The 24,327-nt window shown below is 36.4% G+C and overlaps 1 protein-coding gene across 44 annotated transcripts in view; it reads right to left on the bottom strand.

Moving 5' to 3' along the window:
• Positions 1-24,327, bottom strand: part of VPS13B (vacuolar protein sorting 13 homolog B) — an 851,071-nt gene that overhangs the window by 715,289 nt on the left and 111,455 nt on the right. For 40 of the 44 annotated variants that reach the window (XR_008702388.1, XM_055546536.1, XM_055546537.1 and 37 more), the window contains 7 exons: positions 21,280-21,375; positions 20,688-20,810; positions 20,082-20,219; positions 19,110-19,197; positions 10,463-10,654; positions 4,537-4,706; positions 1,251-1,445 (listed from right to left, as the gene is read on the bottom strand). Coding sequence is in view for 43 of the 44 variants with exons in the window: in XM_055546536.1 (XP_055402511.1) it covers positions 1,251-1,445; positions 4,537-4,706; positions 10,463-10,654; positions 19,110-19,197; positions 20,082-20,219; positions 20,688-20,810; positions 21,280-21,375 (1,002 nt within the window). In the remaining variant the exon portion in view is untranslated. Of the gene's footprint in view, positions 1-449; positions 626-1,250; positions 1,446-4,536; positions 4,707-10,462; positions 10,655-15,498; positions 15,890-16,221; positions 16,287-16,327; positions 16,726-19,109; positions 19,198-20,081; positions 20,220-20,687; positions 20,811-21,279; positions 21,376-24,327 lie in introns of those variants that run through there. The other 4 variants (XM_055546574.1, XM_055546576.1, XM_055546577.1 and 1 more) reach the window with 4 other exon arrangements.

Below are 24,327 nucleotides of genomic sequence, written 5' to 3' on the forward strand. Positions count from 1 at the left end.
TTGAACTGTGGTGTTGGAGATGACACTTGAGAGTCCCTTGGACTGCAAGGAGATCCAACCAGTCCATCCTAAAGGAGATCAGTCCTGGGTGTTCATTGGAAGGACTGATGTTGAAGCTGAAACTCCAATCCTTTGGACACCTGATGCAAAGAACTGACTCATTTGAAAAGACCCTAATGTTGGGAAAGATTGAAGGCAGGAGGAGAAGGGGACGACAGAGGATGAGATGGTTAGATGGCATCACTGACTCGATGGACATGAGTTTGGGTAAACTCCAGGAGTTGGTGATAGACAGGGAGGCCTGGCATGCTGCAGTTCATGGGGTCACAAAGAGTTGGACACAACTGCGCAACTGAACTGACTGACTGATACTGGAATGTATTACTTATTTATTTAAAAATAAAAGAGAGAGAGAGATGGAAGAGCTGAACAAAGTCTCCAACAATTAACTTTACATAACGTGATCTAAGGGGCTTCCCTGGTAGCTCAGCCGGTAAAGAATCTGCCTGCAACACAGGAGACCTCAGTTCGATTCCTGGGTCAGGAAGATCCGCTGGAGAAGGGATAGGCTATCCACTCCAGTGTTCTTGGGCTTTCCTGGTGGCTTAGCTGGTAAACAACCCACCTGCAATGTGGGAGACCTGGGTTTAATCCCTGGGTTGGGAAGATTCCCTGGAGAAGGGAATGGCTACCCACTCCAGTATTCTGGCCTGGAGAATTCCATGGACTGTACAGTCCATGGGGTCACAAAGAGTCAGACATGACTGATCGACTTTCACAACTTGATTTAAAGTAATAAACTTTTCCTTTGCATTAAGAAATTAAGATGGATTCAATAAGAGGAAAATGACTAAAAACAATCATGTTATCCCCACTGTGCAAAACACTGTCTCACATAAATATTCCCCTGAAAGAAATTATCAATTTTTTAAAACATCTTTAGTTTTAAAATTTCTCATTGCTTATAATCAATGTTACATAAAATCTTCAAAAGTTTTAATTACCATTATCTTATAAATCCCAAGCTATTAACACCAAATAATTGAAGAAATCTTTAATACAGAGACATCTTTATTTTTATATTAATTATACTAAATAATGATTATATACATATATCTTATTTAAATCTCATCTAATGGGGTACTAATTCTGTAAAATTACAACTCAAAAAAAATTTTTTTTAAAAAGATGTATTTGATTCTCCCAAAGCCAACCACATACTAATACACAAGAAAATTCACTTTTCATACCTTAAGGTAGCAATGTGCATAGCAATAATGAAGCAGATTATCAGAAGGCTGAGTAAGACTGCTGACCACATGCACCAACTGTTCAGCATACATCGGCACAGAATGTTCCAGATTAATTTTATCCACCAATATCTGAACAGAAGGCAATGGCCGGAGAGACTGGAAGTTTGTAGTATTCATGAAGTTACTTGAGTTCTGGAAAATAATAATGATCATTTTATATTTCCAGAGAAATAACTGGTATGCCATGTCCTCTAGAGACACTTCAGAGTGACAAATAATGCAGTGACATCAAATTATCCTAGAAATGATGCCTTCCTATGGGACTCTCTTACCATAACCAAACAGAAACACCTTCTATTTTTAAGTACTCAAGTTGTGCCAATATTTAAGAAAAATAAAAAAGATTTAAAAGGAGGCCTATTTACTGCAAAGTTATCAATGCCCTTTTAGCTAGAGCTTTTTTTCAGTCAACTAGAATATTCAAACTACATGCCTCAGTATATTGAAAGTATTTTCTTAACTTGATAATTTGCCCCCAAATCCCAGATACTGCAGAGCTTTTTTCTTCTTTCTTTTATTCACATTTAGATGACTAAAGGACTAAGTGGACTACTCTAGACAATCTGAAAGACACTGACAATAAGAAAAGTTTGTAGGACAGAAAAATTTCTGATCCGTATTATATCTACTAATAGCAAACACGCTAAAGGCTCATAAAGTCTTAAGAATCTCAAGGTAGGCTAGGTATTTTTAGTGTTAACAGAATTTTTCTAAGCTTCGGAGTAAATGCAGATAAATTTCCACACATCCAGGGTATGAAATTCATTAGCAAGCCATCAACTATGGTCCTTGAACTTATTTCCATACCTGTAACTCTCAATGAGGAACAGTATGACCTCCAGCCAAAGGTATGTGAAAATATATGGGAAGAGCAATTTAATTGTTTTGTCCGTCTTTCATCATCATAAGAATAGGGGAACCATAATGGCATTTAGCAGGCACTGGCTAAAGATGGTAAGTGCTACATGACACTTCTCTAGCCCAAAAGGTCAATAGTGCCATTATTGAGGAACACTGTGCCTAAAACTAAGCTGGACATATAATTCTTCTTTTCTGACTCACAAATAATTTGTAAACCTTCATTTATTGAGCAATTACTATATTAAAGGACTTTATTTTGGATTATTAAAATATAGGATCCCCTGGTGGCTCAGACAGTAAGGAGTCTGCCTGCAGTGTGGGAGACCCGGGTTTGATCCCTGGATCGGGAAGATCCCTTGGAGAAGGAAATGGCAGCCCACTCCGCTATTCTTGCCTGGAGAATTCCACAGATGGAGGAGCCTGGCAGGCTACAGTCCATGAGGTCACAAAGAGGCAGACAAAACTGAGCCACTTCACTTCACTGAGATAGAATATACAGTAAAGCATCCAAATCTTAAACATACAGCTCAACAAATTTCCATGTATGTAATCACCACACATTTCAAGCACACTAGTAGGGCCCCAACAGGGGCAGCCAATATTCTCACCTTAACCATCACAGATTAGTTCTGTCTGTCCATCAAGTTCACTTGAACAAAATCACACATAAGTATATACTTATGTCTGCTTCTTTCATTCAACATATCATCTGATAATTATCTACTGTTCACTCTTTGAGTCAACACTTATCATATGGAATGACTATTTTTATTTCTACTCATAACGCTTGTCTTAAGCTCTACATTTTCTGATTCTAAAATAGCCATTCTATCCTTCCTCTGATTGGCAATTAAATGGTGTATCTTTTTTCATCCTCTTTTTTCTAGCTTGTGTTTTCAGTTCCAGAATTTCACTTTGTTCTTTTTTTAATGCAGTGAAATCTTATGAACTCTTCTACTTTTTTGTTTCTTTCTTCAACTTACTAATCATAGTTACTTTAAAATCCAAGTCTATACTATCATATTTTAATTTTTCTCCACTAAAATTTTCCCAGATGATCTCTTTACCCAGCAACACAATGAATAAATTACCAGTGGCTGACAGAGAACAAATACACAAAATGAAATTAATGCATCTTAATTCTTTGCCATACCTCCACAAGCTCTTCTGATTTAAAGTTAGGACAATTTTTATTTCTATAATCATTATGTCACCATGAAAAGAAATATATCCCCCAAAGTAATAAATTAAAAATAACAGATAATACTTTATATGTATATAGCAGACTCAGAAAGCAATACATTGGTTATGAACCTAAAATATTAAGCATCTAATAAGTAAGTGTTAACAAACACAGTAATAATCACTGGGTTCCTAATATGTGCAAAATGGTTTAGACACATTATCTCATTTAATATTCTAAATCATTCTAGGAGCTAGGTGTTTTGGGGGAACTGTTAAGCAGCACCGTGGCAATCTTAAAATCCAAGTAGACCACAAAGTAAGGCTTAAACCACAAGAGACCTAATGGCAGAGCATCCTGTGCATTTCTCACTCAATTTCTCATCTTGAGAAATGCTGCTATGGGAAAGTTTCTCATTAGCATCCCTCCTTCAGGGGGCTTTCCATTTACTCTTTCAGAGTACACTGTAAGGCTATATAACTGCTTGACTGCAGTTTGGAACAGAATCCCTGTCAACAAGGTACCCTACCATGTGTGCTGCAGGTCAGGTGGGCCCTAGATTCAGGGTTGTCCTGAAAGGGACAAGATGAGCTGACACGATTACTGACTTGCTTTTGCTGTCTATGTAAGTAATTAACTATCTGAATCTACCTGAGACTTTTTGCTTCTTTACTGGATGACTATCAGCCTAAATGAAAACTTATAATTTTCTTTTGTTTCTCAGAAAAGGAAAACAAGGCTTAGAGATTAAATATAAAGCAAAGTGCTCGAAGGTGTCATAGCTTATACACGGTCTGATATCTATGCCCATGTGCTTCAACATTTCTTCATAGAGCTTTGGCTTGAGGTTAACCTATCTAATTATTTATATGTGTTGTTGTTCAGTCGCTAAGTCATGTCCAACTCTTTGTGACCTCATGGAATGCAGCACGCCAGGCTTCCCTGTCCTTACCCATCCTCCTGTCTCCTGGAGTTTGCTCAAATGCATGTCCATTGAGTCACCAATGCTATCTAACCATCTCATCTTACTTTCTAAGAATTAACAATCATAGTTACATTGCTTAACATCATCATGGATAACTATATAAAAGATACTCTCTTACACAGCTTACTCGTAAAATATCACAGGACAAACAATATGCATATATGAGAAAACAAGTCGTGAATGACAAAGTATACCTTTTCCCCCATAATAACAGGTAGCAAATGATCCAGCAAATTGAATTCAGCCATGAAAATTGTGAAGGTACATTTGAGGAGAGTAACACTTGTATGTCGAGTAGGAATATATTCCTCCAAAGATGCCACTTCCTCAGGATTCAGCATTGTTTCACTTTCATCTTTAATATCTAAAATGAAATAATAAAAATTCAATGAAAAATTATTTTTAAATAATTTCCTTAACTAACAAATTAATTAGTTCTCCAAATTTGAAGGTCAAATTTTTTTCAACAATGAAGCAGCTATAAAATAGTGCTTCCTTTAACGAGAATAAATTACTTTGCTCTAGAAAATGTATGTCTTTGCTATATAAGAATGTATGTTTTATATTTTTAAATATATATTAAATGTTAAAAAATTCTTAATCTCTTTCATTAAAAGAACCATAGCTTCCTTTCATAAAAATATCATTGAGATAATATCAATGCAAGCCATAGACTACAAGAAAATACTTGTCACAGACAGATACATAGACAAACATAGGTGTCTGTACAAAGGATTTGTGCCTGCAACCTACTAAAAAATTTACAACCACCTAAAAATCAAAAGTAAATGAATAATTCAATGGAAAAATGGGCAAAAAAGCCTTGAACAAACAAAAGATAACATATCCAAATGGCCAAAAATTACATCAAAAGCTAGTTAACATCATTAAGATACCAGATAACCACAAATAATGTAACAATGCGGTAGCCCTACACATCCACTGAAAAAGCTAAAACGAAAAAGACTAAGAATACAAAAGTTGGTAAGTATGCACCAGCAAAGTTTTTCTATAAAGAGCCACAAAGAAAATACTGTAGGTTTTGTGTGTTAGTTTGTCACAATTATTCAATTCTGCCACTGCAGTACAAAAGCAGCCACAGACAAAACATAACTGAATGAGTATGACTATGTTCCAATAAAATTTTATCTATAAAAAATGAAAATTAGATTTCATATAGTTTTCATGTATCACAAAATATCAACCTTATTTGTATTTTTTCCAATATTTGAAATGCAAAACCCATTATCAACTCATGAGCTGTACAAAAAGAGGCAGTAAGTCATAACTGACCAAACCCCTGATCAAGGGCAACTAAAGGTCTCCTGCACTGCTGACTGACATACACTTGGGGAAATAGTTTGGAAATACACACTAAAGGTAACATATATAATCACTTTACCTAAGTGATTCTACTCTTAAATTCCCAACAGAAATGAATACATATGTTTATCAAAAGGGATGTGCTAGAATTTTGGTAGCATCACTACCATAATAACCAAAAACTAGAAACTAACCAAAAACTCATCATCAGTAAAATGGATAAGTAAGTTATGGTATATTCAAAAAAGGGGATACTAAAAGGAAAGGAGAATGAATACCACAAACGTAATGTAAACTAGAGTCACGGACAAATGAGTATACACTGTGTGCTTACGTATTCATGAGTTCTAAAATATGCCAAAAGATACATATGCTCCAGTGGTTAAGAATCTGCCTGCCAATGCAGGGAGCATGGGTTGAATCTCTGGTCCAGGAAAATCCCACACGACACACAGCGACTAAGCCAGCGTGCCACAACTACTAAAGCCTGGATGTCTGGAGCCTGTGCTCCACAACCAGAGGCCACTGCAGTCAGATGCCTGCACACCATAACGAAGAGTAGCCCTGCTCGCCGCAAGCAGAGAAAGCCAACATGCAGCAATACAGACAGACCCAGTACAGTCAAATATAAATAAAATTTAAAAAAAAAAAAAATTTTTTTAATAAAATGTGGCACAATAAATCTAGGTTAAGTATGGAGAGTGTTTACCCTTGGGGGTCAGAGTAATAATCAAAAGAGGGCAAGGAGTATTCTGCAGTGCCGGTAAGGTTCCATATCCTGAACGGTTAATCATATAGATGTGGCTAAGTTTACAACATTCACAAAATTCTACCCTTAGATTTTGTGTGCTTTCCAGTACATATATTACATTTCAATGAAATAACTAATAAAAAAAAAAGTGGAAGAGAACTGCTAATTACTCAGAATGAGAACTACATGCATCAAGTCAATCAGCAGCAGTTTCTTTACATAGGGCCTATTTCTGAAATGATAAACTGCTTCAAATAATTCATTTTACATAAACACATATATGCGCGTGTGTATGTATGTGTGTATATAGCATAATCCAACTGTCGAAGAGATTGCAAATGGCTTTTTTTTTTTTTTTACACACACAAAAAAAATATGAATTTTTAGTCAAGTGTATGGACTCCTTCTAGAGAACATATTTTCCAGCCTCCCTGGCTGCTGGGTACAAGGACATACTACTAAGTTTGGGTCAATGAAATGATTGAGCCATGTCATTAAATGAAACTACATACCTAATATTTTCTCTTACCCTAGTTGATACTGATTAAAATTAGACATTGTAATGCTGAGTCAATATTGAGCATGCAGGAGAGGTGTACCTCAGATGGCAGGAAAACAAGATATAAGGAAATCTGGGCGTAAATCAACATCATGAAACAGAGTCACCCTAGTCTCCTGGATTACCTACCAGTGTTGGCTTTAACATGATAAAAATTAGTTATATACTGTTTTTTGTGTGAACATTAGTTTTCATTTCTCTAGGTTAAATGCTCAGGAATGCAGTTGCTGGCTATATGGCAGCTGCATGTTAAGTTTTTAAAAAATCTGTCAGACTGTTCTTAGGAGTAGCTATACCATTTTACATTCGTAGCAGCAATGAATCAGTAATCTAGCCTTCTTCACATCCTCCACAACATTTGATGTTGACACCATTTTCTGTACATACTATCCTCAGTTCAATTCAGTCCTTCAGTAGTCTCCAACTCTGAGAACCCATGGACTGCAGCATGCCAGGCTTTCCTGTCCATAATCAGCTTCCGAAGCTTGCTCAAACTCATGTCCATCGAGGCACTGATGCCATCCAACCATCTCATCCTCTGTCATCCCCTTCTCCACCTGCCTTCAATCTTTCCCAGCATTAGGGTCTTTTCTAATAAGTCAGCTCTTCACATCAGGTGGCCAAAGTATTGGAGCTTCAGCATCAGTCCTTCCAATGAATATTCAGGGTTGATTTCCTTTAGGATGGACTGGTTTGATCTCTTTGCAGTCCAAGGGACTCTCAAGAGTCTTCTACAGCACCAGAGTTCAAAAGCATCAATACTTTGGCATTCAGCCTTCTTTATGGTCCAATTCTCACATTCATACATGACTAGTGGAAAAACCATAGCTCTGACTACAGGGAACACTGTCAGCAAAGTAATGTCTCTGCTTTTTAATATGCTATCTAGTTTAGTCATAGCTTTTCTTCAAAAGAGAAAGTGCCTTTTAATTTCATGGCTGCAGTCACCATCTGCATTTGATTTGGGGGCCCAAGAAAATAAAGGCTGTCATTCTTTCCATGGTTTCCCCGCAAACTTGCCATGAAGTGATGGGACCAGATGCCATGATCTTGGTTTTTTGAATGTTGACTTTTAACCCAGCTTTTTCACTCTCCTCTTTCACTTTCATCAAGAGGTCTTTAGCTCCTCTTCACGTTCTGCCCTAAGGATGCTGTCATCTGCATATCTGAGGTTATTGATATTTCTCCCAGTAATCTTGATTCCATCTTGTGCTTCATCCAGCCTGAATTTCACATGATGTACTTTGCAAAGAACTTAAATAAAGAGGGTGAAAATACACAGCCTAGACATTTTCATTTCCAATTTGGAATCAGTCCGTTGTTCCATGTCTCATTCTAACTGTTGCTTCTTGACCTGCATACAGATTTCTTCAGTTCAGTTGCTCAATCGTATCCGACTCCTAGCGACCCCATGAATCGCAGCACGCCAGGCCTCCCTGAGTTAACCAAATCCCGGAGTTCACCCAAACTCATGGGCATCGAGTTGGTGATTTCTTATGGGGCAAGTAAGGTGGTCTGGTATACCCATCTCTTGAAAAATTTTCCACAGTTTGCTGTGATCCAAATAGTCAAAGGCTTCAGCGTAGTCAATGAAGCAGATGCTTTCCTGGAATTCTCTTTTCTATGATCCAATGGATGTTGGATCTTTGGTTGATCTTTGGTTCCTCTGCCTTTACTAATTCCAGCTTGAACCTCTGGAAGTTCTCTGCGCATGTACTGTTGAAGCCCAGTCTGGAGAATTTTGAGCATTACTTTGAGTGTGAGATGAGTGCAATTGTGCAGTAGTTTGAACATTCTTTGGCACTGCCTTTCTCTGGGATTGAAATGAAAATTGACCTTTTACAGTCCTGTGGCCACTGCTGAGTTTTCCAAACCTGCTGGCATATGGAGTGCAGCACTTTAACAGCATAGTTTATGATTTTAAATAGCTCAGCTGGAACTCTATCACCTCCACTAGCTTTGTACATAGTGATGCTTCCTAAGGCCCGCTTGACTTCATACTGAAAGGTGTCTGGCTCAAGGTGAGTGATCACACCGTGATGGTTACGTGGGTTATTAAGATCTTTTTTCGTATAGTTCTTCTGTGTATTCCTGACACCTTTTCTTAATATCTCCTGCTTCTGTTAGGCCCATCCCGTTTCTGTCCTTTATTGTGCCCATCTCTACATGAAATGTTCCCTTGGTATCTCTAATTTTCTTTGAAGAGATTTCTAGCCTTTCCCATTCTATTGTTTTCCTCTGTTTCTTCACTTAGAAAGGTTTTCTTATCACTCCTTGCCATTCTTTGGAACTCTACATTCAGATGGTTATATCTTTCCTTTTCTCCTTTGCCTTTCGCTTTTCTACTTTTCTTCATTATCTGTAAGGCCTCCTCAGACAACTATTTTGCCTTTTTGCATTTATTTTTCTGGGGGATGGTTCTGATCATCACCTCCTGTACAATGTTATGAACCTCAATTCACAGTTCTTCAGGCACTCTATCAGATCCAATCCCTTTAATCTCCTTGTCACTTCGTACTGTACAATCTACTGTACAAATTATAGTACAATCGCGATTTGATTTAGGTCATACTTGAATGGTCGAGTGGTTTTCCCTACTTTCTTCGATTTAAGTCTAAATTTGGCAATAAGGAGCTCATGATCTGAGCCACAATCAGTTCCTGGTCTTGCATTTGCTTACTGTATACAGCTTCTCCATCTTCCACTGCAAAGAATATAATCAATCTGATTTTGGTACTGACCATCTGGTGATATCCATGTGGAGAGTCATCTCTTGTGTTGTTGGAAGAGAGTGTTTCCTATGATTAGTTCATTCTCTTGGCAAAACTCTGTTAGTCTTTGCCTTGCTTCATTTTGCACTTCAAGACCAAACGTGCCTTTACTCCAGGTAATTCTTGACTTCCTACTTTTGCATTCCAGTTTCCTATGATGAAAAGGACATCTTTTTTTGGTGTTAGTTCTAAAAGGTCTTGTAGGTCTTTAAAGAACCGTTCAACTTCAGCTTCTTCAGGATTAGTGGTTGGGGCAAAGACTTCGATGACTGTGATACTGAATGGTATACTGTCCTAGCACTCATCAGTATGACTGACATGCAGCACACACTCAAACGAGCTGCAAAAAAAGAATTCATGAACATACCAAGCATTTATGGCACTGTGTTATGTGATTTTACAGGCACTAATCTTTGGATGAAGGTTCTATTAGCTCTTACTTTAAATATATCATCTGTATTTGCGTGTGTGTGTTAGTTGCTCAGTCATGTCTTTGCAACCCCATGGACTGTAGCCCGCCAGGTTCCTCTGTCCATGGGATTTCCCAGGCAGGAATACTGGAGTGGGTTGCCATTTCCTTCTCCAGGGGATCTTCCAGACCAAGGGATCAAACCCAGGTCTCCTACATCGCAGGTGAAATGCTTTACCATCTGAGCTACTAGGGAAGCATCATTCAAATCAACTTGCAAGAGATTCAGAATTAAGCCAAAACAAACCTGGTTTTAGTCTACTATATGGTTCATATTCATGTTCCAAGGCACAAACAACCATTTTTAAAATTCTGTGCACTGCACTGCTATCCAAGCGAAAATCAAGAGGACCTATAACAAGGCTTTTGGTAGACTTTTCCTGAACTGTTCCCAAATCTTCACTCTTCCCTGAAGAAAAGTCTTGTTGATTTGCAGAACCTACAAGAAGCCAAAATTCATATTAATATTGTAAGCATCAATGAGATATATCAAATGTGTATTTTAACATTACTCTTATCTTTACAGCTTAGAGCTTAATGCCTTAAGAACAATTCTACATCAGGTGGATACATAGAACCCTGCTGATCTATTTTTCTTTATACAAATGAGATTTTATCAACAAAGAAACCAGTTACTTTAAAAACCAATTATTCCTATTATCTATTTATTGTTATAAGATCTGCCATAAAACTAAAATTCTTGAAAAATTATTCTCTAACATTTAATTGGCCTATACCCAGTAATGCTGCACACAATACTATTAGGTTGACTGGGAAGTCAGATTCTGGAAGAAGTTGCATTTTATTACCATTTTATGCTAGAAGTTTCACTGAAAAATTGATTGCTTAAAACTACATATTCAAAGGTGACTTGAGAGTTTTATAATGAGCATGGAAGTTAACAACAGGTATTACCCACTTTGAACTTTTTCCAGAATAAAATCACTATGGTCATGCTCCAAGGGTGGAAGCCAACTTCCTCAATCCCTTATCTGCCCATATATCAAAGAGGAACCAAGGTTGTTTTCTAAAGAAAATCTTGGCTCAACCTATAGGTATTTCCTTTTATCCAGTATGTCTACACTTACATTAAATATTTGGTTTTAATATATAAATTCACTATTTTAAGTGATAACATACAGTAAATTTCAATTCTTGAGTCTTATGTTTATTCCAACAAAAATAGGAAAGCAAACATTCTAGCATTTTACTATTTTTAGTTAAACACAAAAATTCTCCATCTACATACACTTAATAACTTTTTCAAAAATACATTTCAGAAAAAAGGAATCCAGCTCAATCTCTAGTTTCAGTACCACATACAAAAAAAATTAAATTTATTATTCATATATTCTTAACAAGATGACTATATACAAATGGAAATGTCACAAATAAACATACAAAGTTAATCTTAAAATATATTTTATGATACACGTAAATAATATTGAATCACATTACATATTAGGTGAAAATAACATTACCATTAACATAAAAAGAAAAATCACTTTCCATAGATAAACCAGGTATTTCTAGAGTTACCTGTTAGGATGAGGCAACTTGAAGATAATCAGAAGGACTATGGTTGCAAATCAAAATATTCAAAAATAAGGCAAATATCCTGCTTTTGAGTCCTGCAGGAGCTACTAGGCTTCTTTTAAAAACTTTCACTTCATAAGAAGACCGTTCTTTTAGACATCAGATTGTCTCTAAAACAATGAAGTCTAGAGGATTCTATTTTTTTTTTCAGATAATGCAACATGATTATAATGCAGTTTAAATTTAGATGCCAGTCGCCTATCTCAAAGGTAAAACTGTGACTTTTAGCTGCATCTTTTCAGCAAGGTATTTTACTCATGCCCACCTCAATATGTTTGGTAATTCCAGCCCCCTGAATGGTTGGCTATCCTTATTAAGAGTAAAGATAATATCCAGTTAGCCTAAGGATAATGAAGGACTTGCCAGTCTGTCCATGGAGAATTTTGAGCATTACTTTGCTAACGTGTGAGATGAATCCAATTGTGAGGTAGTTTGAACATTCTTTGGCATTGCCTTTCTTTGGGATTGGAATGAAAACTGACCTTCTCCAGTGCTATAGCCACTGCTGAAGTTTTCCAAATTGGCTGGCATATTGAGTGCAGCACTTTCACAGCATCTCTTTTACACTTGAAATAGCTCAACTGAATTTCATCACCTCCACTAGCTTTGTATGTAGTGATGATTCCTAAGGCCCACTTGGCTTCGCATCCCAGGATGTCTGGCTCTAGGTGAGTTATCACACCATCATGGTTATCTGGGTCATGAAGATCTTTTTTGCATAGTTCTTCTGTGTATTCTTGCCACCTCTTCTTAATATCTTCTGCTTCCGTTTTAGGTCCATATCATTTCTGTCCTTTATTGTGCCCATCTTTGCATGAAATGTTCCCTTGGTATCTCTAATATTCTTGAAGAGATTTGAAGTCTTTCGCATTCTGTTGTTTTCCTCTATTTCTTTGCACTGATCACTGAAGAAGGCTTTCTTACCTCTCCTTGCTCTTCTTTGGAACTCTGCATTCAGATGGGCATATCTTACCTTTTCTCCTTTGTTTTTCGCTTGTCTTCTTTTCTCAGCTATTTGTAACACCTCCTCAGACAACAATTTTCCCTTTTTTGCATTTCTTTTTCTTAGGGATGGCCTTGATCACTGCCTCCTGTACAATGTCACAAACCTCTGTCCATAGTTCTTCAGGTACTGTCTACCAGACCTAATCCCTTGAATCTATTTCTCACTTCCACTGTATAATCATAAGGGATTTAAGTCATACCTGAATGGTCTAGTAGTTTTCTCTACTTTCTTCAATTTATGTCTGAATTTGGCAATAAGGAGTTCATGATCTGAGCCACAGTCAGATCCCGGTCTTGTTTTTGCTGACTGCATAGAGCTTCTCCATCTTTGGCTGCAAAGAATATAATCAGATTTTGGTATTGACCATCTGGTGACGTCCATGTGCAGAGTCTTCTCTTGTGTTGTTGGAAGAGGGTGTTTGCTCTGACCAGTGCGTTCTCTTAGCAAAACTCTGTTAGACTTTGCCCTGCTGCATTCTGTACTCGAAGGCCAAATTTGCCTGTTACTCCAGGTGTCTCTTGACTTCCTACTTTTGCATTCCAGTCCCCTATAATGAAAAGGACATCTTTTTTGGGTGTTAGTTCTAGAAGGTCTTATAGGTCTTCATAGAAACATTCACCTTCAGCTTCTTCAGCATTACTGGTTGGGGCATAGACCTGGATTACTGTGATATTGAATGGTTTGCCTTGGAAGTGAACCGAGATCATTCTGTCATTTTTGAGACGGCACCCAAGTACTGTATTTCAGACTCTTTTGTTGACTCAGGGCTACTCCATTTCTTCTGAAGTGAGAAGAAATTCTTGCTACAGTAGTAGATACAACAGTCATCTGAGGTAATTCACCCATTCCAGCCCATTTTAGTTCACTCATTCCTAAAATGTCGATGGTTCACTCTTGCCATCTCCTGTTTGACCACTCCCAATTTGCCTTGATTCATGGACCTAACATTCCAGGTTCCTATGCAACATTGTTCTTTACAGCATCGAACTTTACTTCCATCACCAGTCACATCCACAGCTGGGTGTTGCTGTTGCTTTGACTCCGTCTCTTCTCTGGAGTTATTTCTCCACTGATCTCCCATAGTATATTGGGCACCTACCAACCTGGAGAGTTCACTTTCAGTGTCCAATCTTTTTGTCTTTTCATACTGTTCATGAGGTTCTCAAGGCAAAAATACTCAAGTGTTTGCCATTCCCTTCTCCAGCGGACCACATTTTATCAGAACTCTCTACCAGGACCCATCCATCTTGGGTGGCTCTACACAGCATGGCTCATGGTTTCATTCAATTAGCCAAGGCTGTGGTCCATGTGATCAATTTGATTAGTTTTCTGCGATTGTGGTTTTCATTCTGTTAAGGATAAGAGGCTTATGACAGCTTCCTGATGGGAGAGACTGACTGAGGGGAAACTGGGTCTTGTTCTGATGGGCAGGGCCATGCTGGGTAAATCTTTAATCCAATTTTCTGTTGATGGGCAGTGGTTGTGCTGTCCAAACTATAGTGGAGATAACGAAGATAATGCGATCTCCTTCAAAAGGTCCCATGCGTGCACTGCCGCACTCAGTGCCCCCAACCCTGCACCAGGCCATGGCCAACCCACGCCTCCGCCAGAGACCCTTAGACACTCATGGGCAAGTCTGGGTCAGTCTCTTGTGGGGTCACTGCTCCTTTCTCCTGGGTCCTGGAGTGCACAAGGTTTTGTTTGTGCCCTCCAAGAGTCTGATTTCCCAGTTCTGTGTAAGTTCTGGCAGCTCTATGGTGGGGTTAATGGCGACCTCTTCCAAGAGGGCTTATTCCCTACCCAGGTCTGCTGCACCCAGGCTCCTGCTCCTGGGGCAGGCCACTGCTGACCCATACCTCCACAGGAGACAGTCAAACACTCAAAGGCAGGTCTGGCTCAGTCTCTATGGAGTCTCCTAGTGAACACAAGGTTTTGTTTGAGCCCTCTGAGAATCTCTGGTGGATATGGGGTTTGATTCTAAACGTGATTTCACCTCTCCTACAATCTTGCTGAGGCTTCTCCTTTGCCCTTGGAAGTCAGGTATATTTTTGTGGTGGGATCCAACATTCTCCTCGGAGAAGCCAATGGCAATCCACTCCAGTACTCTTGCCTGGAAAATCCCATGGACGGAGGAGCCTGGTAGGCTGCAGTCCATGGGGTCTCTAGGCGTAGGACACGACTGAGTGACTTCACTTTCACTTTCCCCTTTCATGCATTGGAGAAGGAAATAGCAACCCACTCCAGTGTTCTCGCCTGGAGAATCCCAGGGACGGGGAAGCCTGGTGGGCTGCCGTCTATGGGGTTGCACAGAGTCAGACACGACTGAAGCGACTTAGCAGCAGCAGCAACATTCTCCTGTCAATGGTTGGTCAGCAGCGAGTTGCAATTTTGGAGTTCTTGCAGGAGAAGATGAGTATACGTTCTTCTATTCCATCTTCTCATCTCAGATGTAAAAGTGAAAGTCACTTAGTCGTGTCCAACTCTGAGACCCCGTGGACTATACAGTCCATGGAATTCTCCAGGCCAGAATGCTGGAGTGGGTAGCCGTTCCCTTCTCCAGGGGATCTTCCCAACCCAGGAATTGAACCCAGGTCTCCTGCATTGCAGACAGATTCTTTACCATCTGAGCCACAAGGGAAGCCAAATTTGAACTACAGAAACAAATAAATGTCAAGTCACAACAAACCAAGAATTTTAGGTAAAATATTTATTTGAAGAATTCAAAATTAATCTCTTGAGAATTCAAAATATTTTCCTTAGGTATATAAATACTAAAAATTCCACAAATTTCCTGTTTCAAGTAATCCAAGAAAGAAGAAAATCTGAACAGAGCAGGGACAAATGCAAGCTGTAGAGTTAAACTGCTGCTGCTGCTGCAGCTAAGTCGCTTCAGTCGTGTCCGACTCTGTGTGACCCCACAGACGGCAGCCCACCAGGCTCCTCCGTCCCTGGGATTCTCCAGGCAAGAACACTGGAGTGGGTTGCCATTTCTTTCTGGGTTCAAATCCCACATATATGCTGCATGATCTTGGCCAAGTTATGAAATCTGTATACGACTGGCTTTTTTCTTATCTGGAAAATGGGAATATTGTTATCTACCTTACAGGGTTATTACAAAGATTAAGTAAGCTAATATACGTAAAACATCTAGAAGAGTGCTTTCCATTTAAAACCATTCAACAAATACTAGCTATTATTATCACCATCACCATATTATAAATGAATATAGATTCACAATGAGGAAAAAAAACATGAAAGCAGCTACCAAAAAGCAGGCAACGAATAAATGAACAGATTGTTGGGTGAATGAAAGAACATATCTTTAATGTACATGTGACACTCACAAGTTAAATTAACAGTGGATTTTTATTATTTGTTCTCAAAAAAATTATCTGCTCACACACCTGAGAAAGTATCTAGGTAAGCAGTAAACCAAAACGATGACCACAAATCTCAGAACAGCAATTTCCTACAGTGAGGGAAGGAGAAGACTTGATGGAAGAGGAACATACAGGGTGCTTGCAATGTTGACATCTCCTGTTACTCAACTCATGTGGGAAACACACAGGTGCTTATATTTCTTTGCTATTCTGTACACAAACGTACAGAACTTTTCTGTTCGTATGTTATGATCTAACATTTTGTTTAAAAAGTTAAAAGATTATACAACAATGCATATTATTCGCAGGAATGAAGTAAATGAAAAATTCAAAAGTTAACAAACTACCAGCATGTCAGTCAGAAAATAAATATGCATCCTAAGTAAATATAAAATCATGTGTCAATCTTTTAAAAACTTTAGAAACAAATACATACAAATAACAAAATTTTCAGTGTGAGGTTTCCTTTACTTGAAAGGCAGACTACTTCAAACTTCACCTGCTCAGAAAATACCAAAGACACAGCACCTGCAGAAGACACCACACTAAACAAGAAGAAACCTACCAGCTTACTTTTGACAACTACAATACAATTAAAATTTGCCAAGCTCTTAGAACAGAGACTTTGGAATTGCACTTTCATATACAATTATCCCTTGCTTTTCAAAAGTTAGCTTTAGGCCATTTTTCTTTTACAGAAGTTCTACATTAATACCTGTTCCCCTAATCAAAAGAAATCTGAAGATAATTTTTACTTTTATATAAGAAGGTGAAAATAGCATTCACCATTTGTCTCTCAGCAAAGCATTTCACAGGCAGCCCCAGCATGGAGAGGGGGCTCCAGCAAGCTCCTTCCCCAGGAACTACATTCAGAATCTCAGTATCAAGCTGCCATAGCTGTGAACTGTGTCTGTTGAGTATCTGAGCTTTATCTCCGTTTATTTCGTGCATCCATTAACAAGGTCTGCACTAAGGTAACTGCTTCTTCATTTTATACCATTTTGGATTACCAGCAGTTTCATACCAACGCTGTAGTGGAGAACCTGAAACATCTCTACCAATGTCCATGGGTACCTCAAAACACATCCTTTCCTCCAAAAATCTTCCTTTTTTGTCTCTATCTTCTGTAATGATTATCACTGTCTACCAAGTAACTCAAGACCAAAACTGGGTCGACTATTTGAATTTTATTTTTAAATAAAGCAATGCGAAGGCAGTGAGGATTTTAAGCACAGAATTAAACCAGTCTGATTGCAGTATGGATCACAGGAGGGCAAGAGTGGAAAGAGAAAGCCAGTGAAAAAGCTACTAGAATCTAGAGATGATAAAAGAATGGATGAGAGCATTAATGGTAGGACTTAAGAAAAGATAGATTCAAGAGAGAGTCTATAGAGAAGATGTGATGAAATGTTCTGAAGGGTTAGATGTTAGGAGAGAGAGTGTGATGTGGATGATTCTCCGATTTCTGGCTTGCACAGCTAAAAGAGAGCAAGTAAAAATATTCCAATAAGAAAACCATGAAAATGGGTTTCCCAGGTGGTGCACTGGTAAAGAATCTGCCTGCCAATGCAGGGGACACAAGAGATGTGGATTCAATCCCTGGGTCGGGATGGTCTCCTGGAGTAGGAAATGGTAACCCACTCCAGTATTCTTGACTGGAAAGTTCCACGGACAGAGCCTGGAGGGCTACAATCCATATGGTCACAAAGAGTCAGGCACGACTGAGCATACAAGAGCAACAGAATCATGAAATAGGGGAAAAGTAGTAGGTGGGTATGTGTGTGTACGTTAGTCACTCAATCATGTCCACCTTGTGATCCCATTGACTGTGGCTATGAGAGTATCAAGGATTCAATTTTGACATTCAATTCTGAGATATTTATGAGACACAGAAGTGAAAGTGTCAATTGTGCATGGCATATATTTAATTCTACATTTTAAAGAGTAAGTATGGACCAAAAATACAAATATGGGCTTCAACAACATATAGAAGGTACCCAAATACATGAAAAAGAAAAGATTACTTCAGGAAGAGTTTAGGGAAAGAAGTGAATCCAAGATTTGACCAATGAGAACACCAACATTTAGAAATCCATTTTGAAAAGAGGAAGCAGAAAATTACTGCTCTTGCCTTCTGTTTTCATCTAACAAAACTTAACAATCCTTCAAGATCAACTCCTCTGTGAAGTCGTCAACACCACAGACAAGGTAATCCCTTTCTCACTTGGACCTCTTTTAGCTGTCTGTTTATATTACTATCTCTAACATGCTATATTCAAATCATTTATTTAAGTGCATAAATACTATTTATTGCTTTCTTGAGAAATGCCTTGTTCTTCTTTGCATCCATAATACCTAATTTATTATCTAACACAAAGAGATCATGTATTAAAATATGAAAAATTAACAAAACATGGTGACCCTATTTCGACTAAGTTTTCAATATGAAAAAGAGTCAGAATAAAAAGCACAACACAGTATAGCTAAATTTCTGAAATCATTTGATTGTTAATATAATGAATGAAACATAATAAAATAAGACTGTGTCCTTAATTTCTAGAAAAATATATTTCTACTTTTGTTTGAAACAACAAGCTCCTTTTTTAATAAAAGGATCTATATAACCTCCAAAATGTATTTAAATACAGAAAAGGCAATGTTCATGCTCTTTGACAACATGAAATTTGATGTATCGGAATTTTTAATATGTGGTACATATTAAAAACTAATTCTAGTTAATAATACAAAATATAGTATTTTCAATCAGCACAAAGAAAGGACTAAAAATGTTAAGAATCTAAGAAAATTCTAACATGACATTAAATTATTCCCCAAAGTAACAAAAGATAACTCTGACGTTACAGAGTGCAATTAGTCAAGCAAAAGCAAACATAAAGGAAAGAAACCAGTACCTTTGCCAGTGGTGTTCTCCATTGTATACAGGTAATCCATGTAAAATGCCCCGAACCTTTGCATTCCAGCTATCTCAGTGTATGTCTCCTGCCAACAAAGCAAAGCGAACAGAACACACATTGTATAGCACAGACTACTGGGTTAAAAACCTGACAGGTCAAGAATCAGACATACATCCTTATGGAGAATATGTACCAACTCAAAAGATCACCAAAGCAGAAAGAAGAACAGAGGTTACCCAAAGAATTTACTTCTAAAAAAGGCAGTATTTACCTCTACTGTAGACCACACAAAAGGACATCTATAATTCTACTAGATAATTTCACCACTTAGTCAAAAATGTCTGGTTAATGAATACCTACCATGGAGTAGGGCAGTGTGGTCTTAACCTTTACCACCATCACAAAACAGTCTAATACATACTATCAAATAGAGTCAATCGTTAATATTTCAGTACACTTATATGAAACAGTTCAAACACTAAAAAATACTAAAATATCTTTAAATGTATGTTAATTATGCAGGTCAAAATTAAATTCTTTACTTTCAACTATAAAATTAAGTCTAGAAGCAGTGTAAATCACTAAGTCTATTACACTAATTTTTGGTACATTTTTTAAATTTTAAATTTATTCCATAAAACGTACATTAATATAATCTTACATGAAAAATTCAAATAAGACTAAGACAAACAAACAGTAAAATGTGAAATTATTCACATCTTTTCATTAATTCCATACTTCAAAAGTAACTGAAATGAAAAGAAATAATTCTACATCTTTCTGCCATGACTATTTTAACAGTAGGGAATGAATAAATAAACTAATAGATACAGAAGCTGTATAAATACATTCTAGATGTCTGAATGAACAATTAGCATTCAGAATAGATTACTGGGAAAGAAACATGGCAAGCACAAGTATTCCACCCCAGCACAACCTAGAATTCAGCTCAAAAATACATGCTCTGACCTTATGAGTAGCTGCATCCAAGATAAATTCTGCACGAGTACCATTATTTTCTGGGCTTCGGTAATCAAACAATGAATTTGTGAGGTATGTCAAACCTTTTATACTCAAATTTTCACCACAAAGGAAGAAACAGGCTTCCTGGAAATAAATGCAAAATTTTTGAACAGGAGGAAAATTGTTAAAGAAAATAAAACGTTGGTTTTGTAACACCAATTCAGTAGTCAACAGAAATTATTACAACTTGAAGTCCTGTAAAAAGACAAGGAATGCTGTCTTCATTTTCACTGCCTATTTTGGCAAAGAACATTTTAACAAACCAAAGAGGAACTCCAAGTAGTGCCATAAACAAGAAAGAAGAAACATTTATGAATTGGAAAGAATTTGGAACTACTGTCCAGGTGTTAAGTACTACCAACTTTCTCAATTCCCCTGAGCTCTATAATTTCTTACAGGGGAAAACAGTAAAGTTCCTCTCTGAAGCCAAAGATATATGCAGTCTCACAGATTTTTTTGGTATAGTTAAACACTTCAATAAGCACCTCATTATCCCTGCATTCTATCCAAAAAAAAAAAAAAAAATGGAGAAACAGGGAGATTTTGACTTACGGTTTCACTTCTATTCATATTCTCTTCAAAATCTTTAACACCCATAATTCCTTTAAGGCACATGGCTCTGCAACCTACAAAACCAACCTGGCAATCAAAGAAAGGCTCTCCCATCATAAGGGCCTATAGAAGGAAAAGAAGGATTATGAACTTGGATTTCAACAAAAATGTTACAGGCTTTCCTTGTAGAATTTCTAAATCAGCTGAGACATCTTTAGGATTATGACCTTTCCAAATTTATTCTCCTCAGATTACAAACCCTATTTAAAAAAGAAGCATCTAATTTGTCTCTGTATCCTGAAACCTTTGTATCCTCAATGACTGGCACTTGAAGAACATTAATCCACACATACATATGAGCACACACAAGTCAAATGAAAGAATGAAAGAATAAGCTAATGTTGCATATTCCAGTAAAATCTTCAGTAAAGAATATTTTTTTCAGTCAATACTACTGAACACCAAAATAGAAATACAAAGCTATAATTTTAAATATATAATTTATGACTTTAAAAACCCTGTATTTATTAAATATTAACCTTAAAGACCATTCCAAAGATTTCTGAAAGTACATTCAATGTTGATGGATTACCTCAACTGTAGTTCCTTCTTGTTCCCAACATAATACTTCTTTAGATTTTACTTTTTGAGGGCTGTAGTAACTACTCTCGGCTTGCATTTCAGTAAGCTATGAAACAATATAAGAATATTAAGTAAGTCAAATTAGTATTAAATGGCAATAAACTGTCATTATTATGATGAATTGATGGAAACAAGGCCAATTTTAAGATTCGGGAAATTTAATTATTAAGCAGGAAAACAGGTGCAACAAAAACAGCTGTAACAGATTATCCATGGTATAAAGAAAGGTTGAATATGCTAGTCTAGTAAGATCATACAGAGAATATAAATACTTTACTTTTACTTTTATTTAACTCCTTTTTGTTAATAATATTGCTTAAAAAGGCAAAAGCTATGTAGCTATAATAGTTCCATACTCATAAAATGGTTCATATATTCTGTGAAAATTTTATGGGTATTTTAACCTCATTCTATCTTTACTAATTTATTCAATCAGCTTTAGTTCAATCATTTCTAAGATTTCTACCAATCTGCACTTTCAAAGAAAGCTGTGAAGAAACACAGATTCAACAAAACTTTTTTAGTTCTAAGAGAGAAACAGATCCAAGTGCTTTACTTTCAAAGTATGTAATCTCATGGTATGTGCCACAGACTCATTCAAGCATGCAAATACTTACTGAGTGTCTGCTCCATAACAAGGATTAACCTAGATGCTAACAAAACTATATATATATATATATATATGTATGTATGTATATGCGCGCTCACTTCCCTGAAACTCACCGCATATATTATTTCTACATACTCAAAAATTACATAATTGAAATTATTATTAAAAGAAACTTTCTAAATGCCATGTGGTACCCTGCTTTGTATCAGGTTACAAAAAAAGTCATGAAATTAAAGTCTGTAACTTAACAGTAATGCACCAACACGGGCTTCCTAGTTTTGACAAATGTACTGTGATAGTGTCAGATATTAATAATACAGAAAACTGGGTAAGAAATGTATGTGAACTTTCTGTACTAAGCACCTTTGAATTTTCCTATATATCTAAAATTATTCCAAAATAAAGATGTTACTTAAAAAAAACAAAGGTATTCTGCTCATGTTTACTAATAATTCATGCTTACTAATGACTAATAAAGTCACCTTTATTCTTATGAAATGGATATATTCTTTGAACTTAAATGCAAAATCAAAGATAACATTTTTAAAAATTACCTTTGTGTCATATCGAACTTACTGAACTGAAAAGCTACAATTCTAAGCATGATAACCTCTTGATAACCTTAGGAATCAAAAAATTATTCTCAAATTTTACAACAATAAGTTTTTATATAAGGCTTTATTTCTTGGATGCTCCTAGAACTGGTATACACAATGCTGCTGTTTCAAAGTACAGTTCTATAATCTAAAATGCTTAAGTAAAATTGAATATTTCAGTTGATTGTCCTTTAGCTGTCTACAGTTATTGTAGCAAAAAAGCAATTAATTGATTAAAAGGACTCAAACATTACAAGAACAATTTTCAACATTACTTTTTAAATGCTATGTTTAATTTGGCATGATTTTTGTTGGATTGATATCAACTGTTCAGAATGCTAATGCAGAAACATGACCTTATTTTCTGACCAAACTATGAACCACAAATTAATTCCATACATTCTTCAAACCCTAGCTGAACAATGAATTCTAATGTTTTCCTCCTAAATATCAACATATTTCCCTTAGAGAAACAAAAGTGCTTTAAATTTAAGATATATTGACTAATGACAAATAACACCCAAAAAGTCTATAAAAGCTTTGTATATAAAATGCCTATTCTGACTGACTCGATTTAATACAATTCTTCTCATCAGTGAAGTTAACAGAAACATTACCAGAATAATTTCAAATTTAAAAGTAAACATATAAAAGTCACCAGAAAAGATAGTACTTTACTAGCAATCCTTGGCTTCACTCATAAACTTAAAATAAAAATAACTGCACTTGGATCATTTAAAACTGGCAAGACATCTAGCAACAATTTGCAAAAGTTGTTTTTTTGTTATATTTTTAAAGAGTTTGTTCTATCATTTTTATTTTTTTCAGATTGGCCCATATCCTTTTAATTTAAACAAAGCTAAATCAGAGAATTTCAGATGCAAAATTTGCTTCATAAAATTCAGAAATAATAAACAATAGTGTTAAAATAGTAGAGGTAACATTTACATTATTTATCATTTCTTTCCCAAACTATCCCCCTTCAAAAAAAAAAAATCTTTTAAATTAATCAAGCCATGACTAAACTTCTGTTGAAACTTATTCTCTACATTTTTGAGCTCTGTCAAATGAGAAAATATGGAATAGTTTTAATTAGAAAAATCATCAAACACTACTTATTTTAAAGTATATTTAATCTACCATCTGCTAGAGTTATAAATTATACAGCTTTACTACTAACTGAAAAAGTGTATTTCAAGCTGTTAAACAATCTAAGGTAAATTTAAAACTTCAGAGCAGAAATGATTTTTCATTGCTATATTTCTAGTATCTAACAGTTGCCTGGAACAGTATGTGTAATACTACTTCTACAGGCTAGATACATAAGTTTATCTTTTTCAGAAAAGTGCATCCATAGGAAAAAAAAATCCACAAAGACAAATAAAATCAAAGAAAAATAATCTAAAAGAGAGTCCAAAAATTTAGAAAAATGCTAAGTTAAGATAAGCAGATGGGTAGATGGATAGATGCTGCTGCTGCTAAGATGACTATGTACCAATGCTGACGATGAACTAGACAATTTCCAAGAGCTAGAGATACAACTAGTCTTTTTTTAAGTTACTACTTACTAAGTTTTGTGTCCTATCAAAAAAGAACAGCCACTATTTTCTGAAAAGACTAGTATTCCTTCATCTGTCTAATGGACATTAAAGTTGTTTCCATTTTCTTGCCATTGTAAACAGTGCTTTTATGAAGATTAATGTACATCTACTTGTTTGAGTTCAAACAAAGATTTTTCTTATCTACTTTGACAAAAGTTAAAAAGAACTCAATTCTTTTTACTATATAGCTA

This window comes from Bubalus kerabau, chromosome 14 (assembly GCF_029407905.1).
Source record: "Bubalus kerabau isolate K-KA32 ecotype Philippines breed swamp buffalo chromosome 14, PCC_UOA_SB_1v2, whole genome shotgun sequence".
Classification (NCBI taxonomy): domain Eukaryota; kingdom Metazoa; phylum Chordata; class Mammalia; order Artiodactyla; family Bovidae; genus Bubalus; species Bubalus kerabau.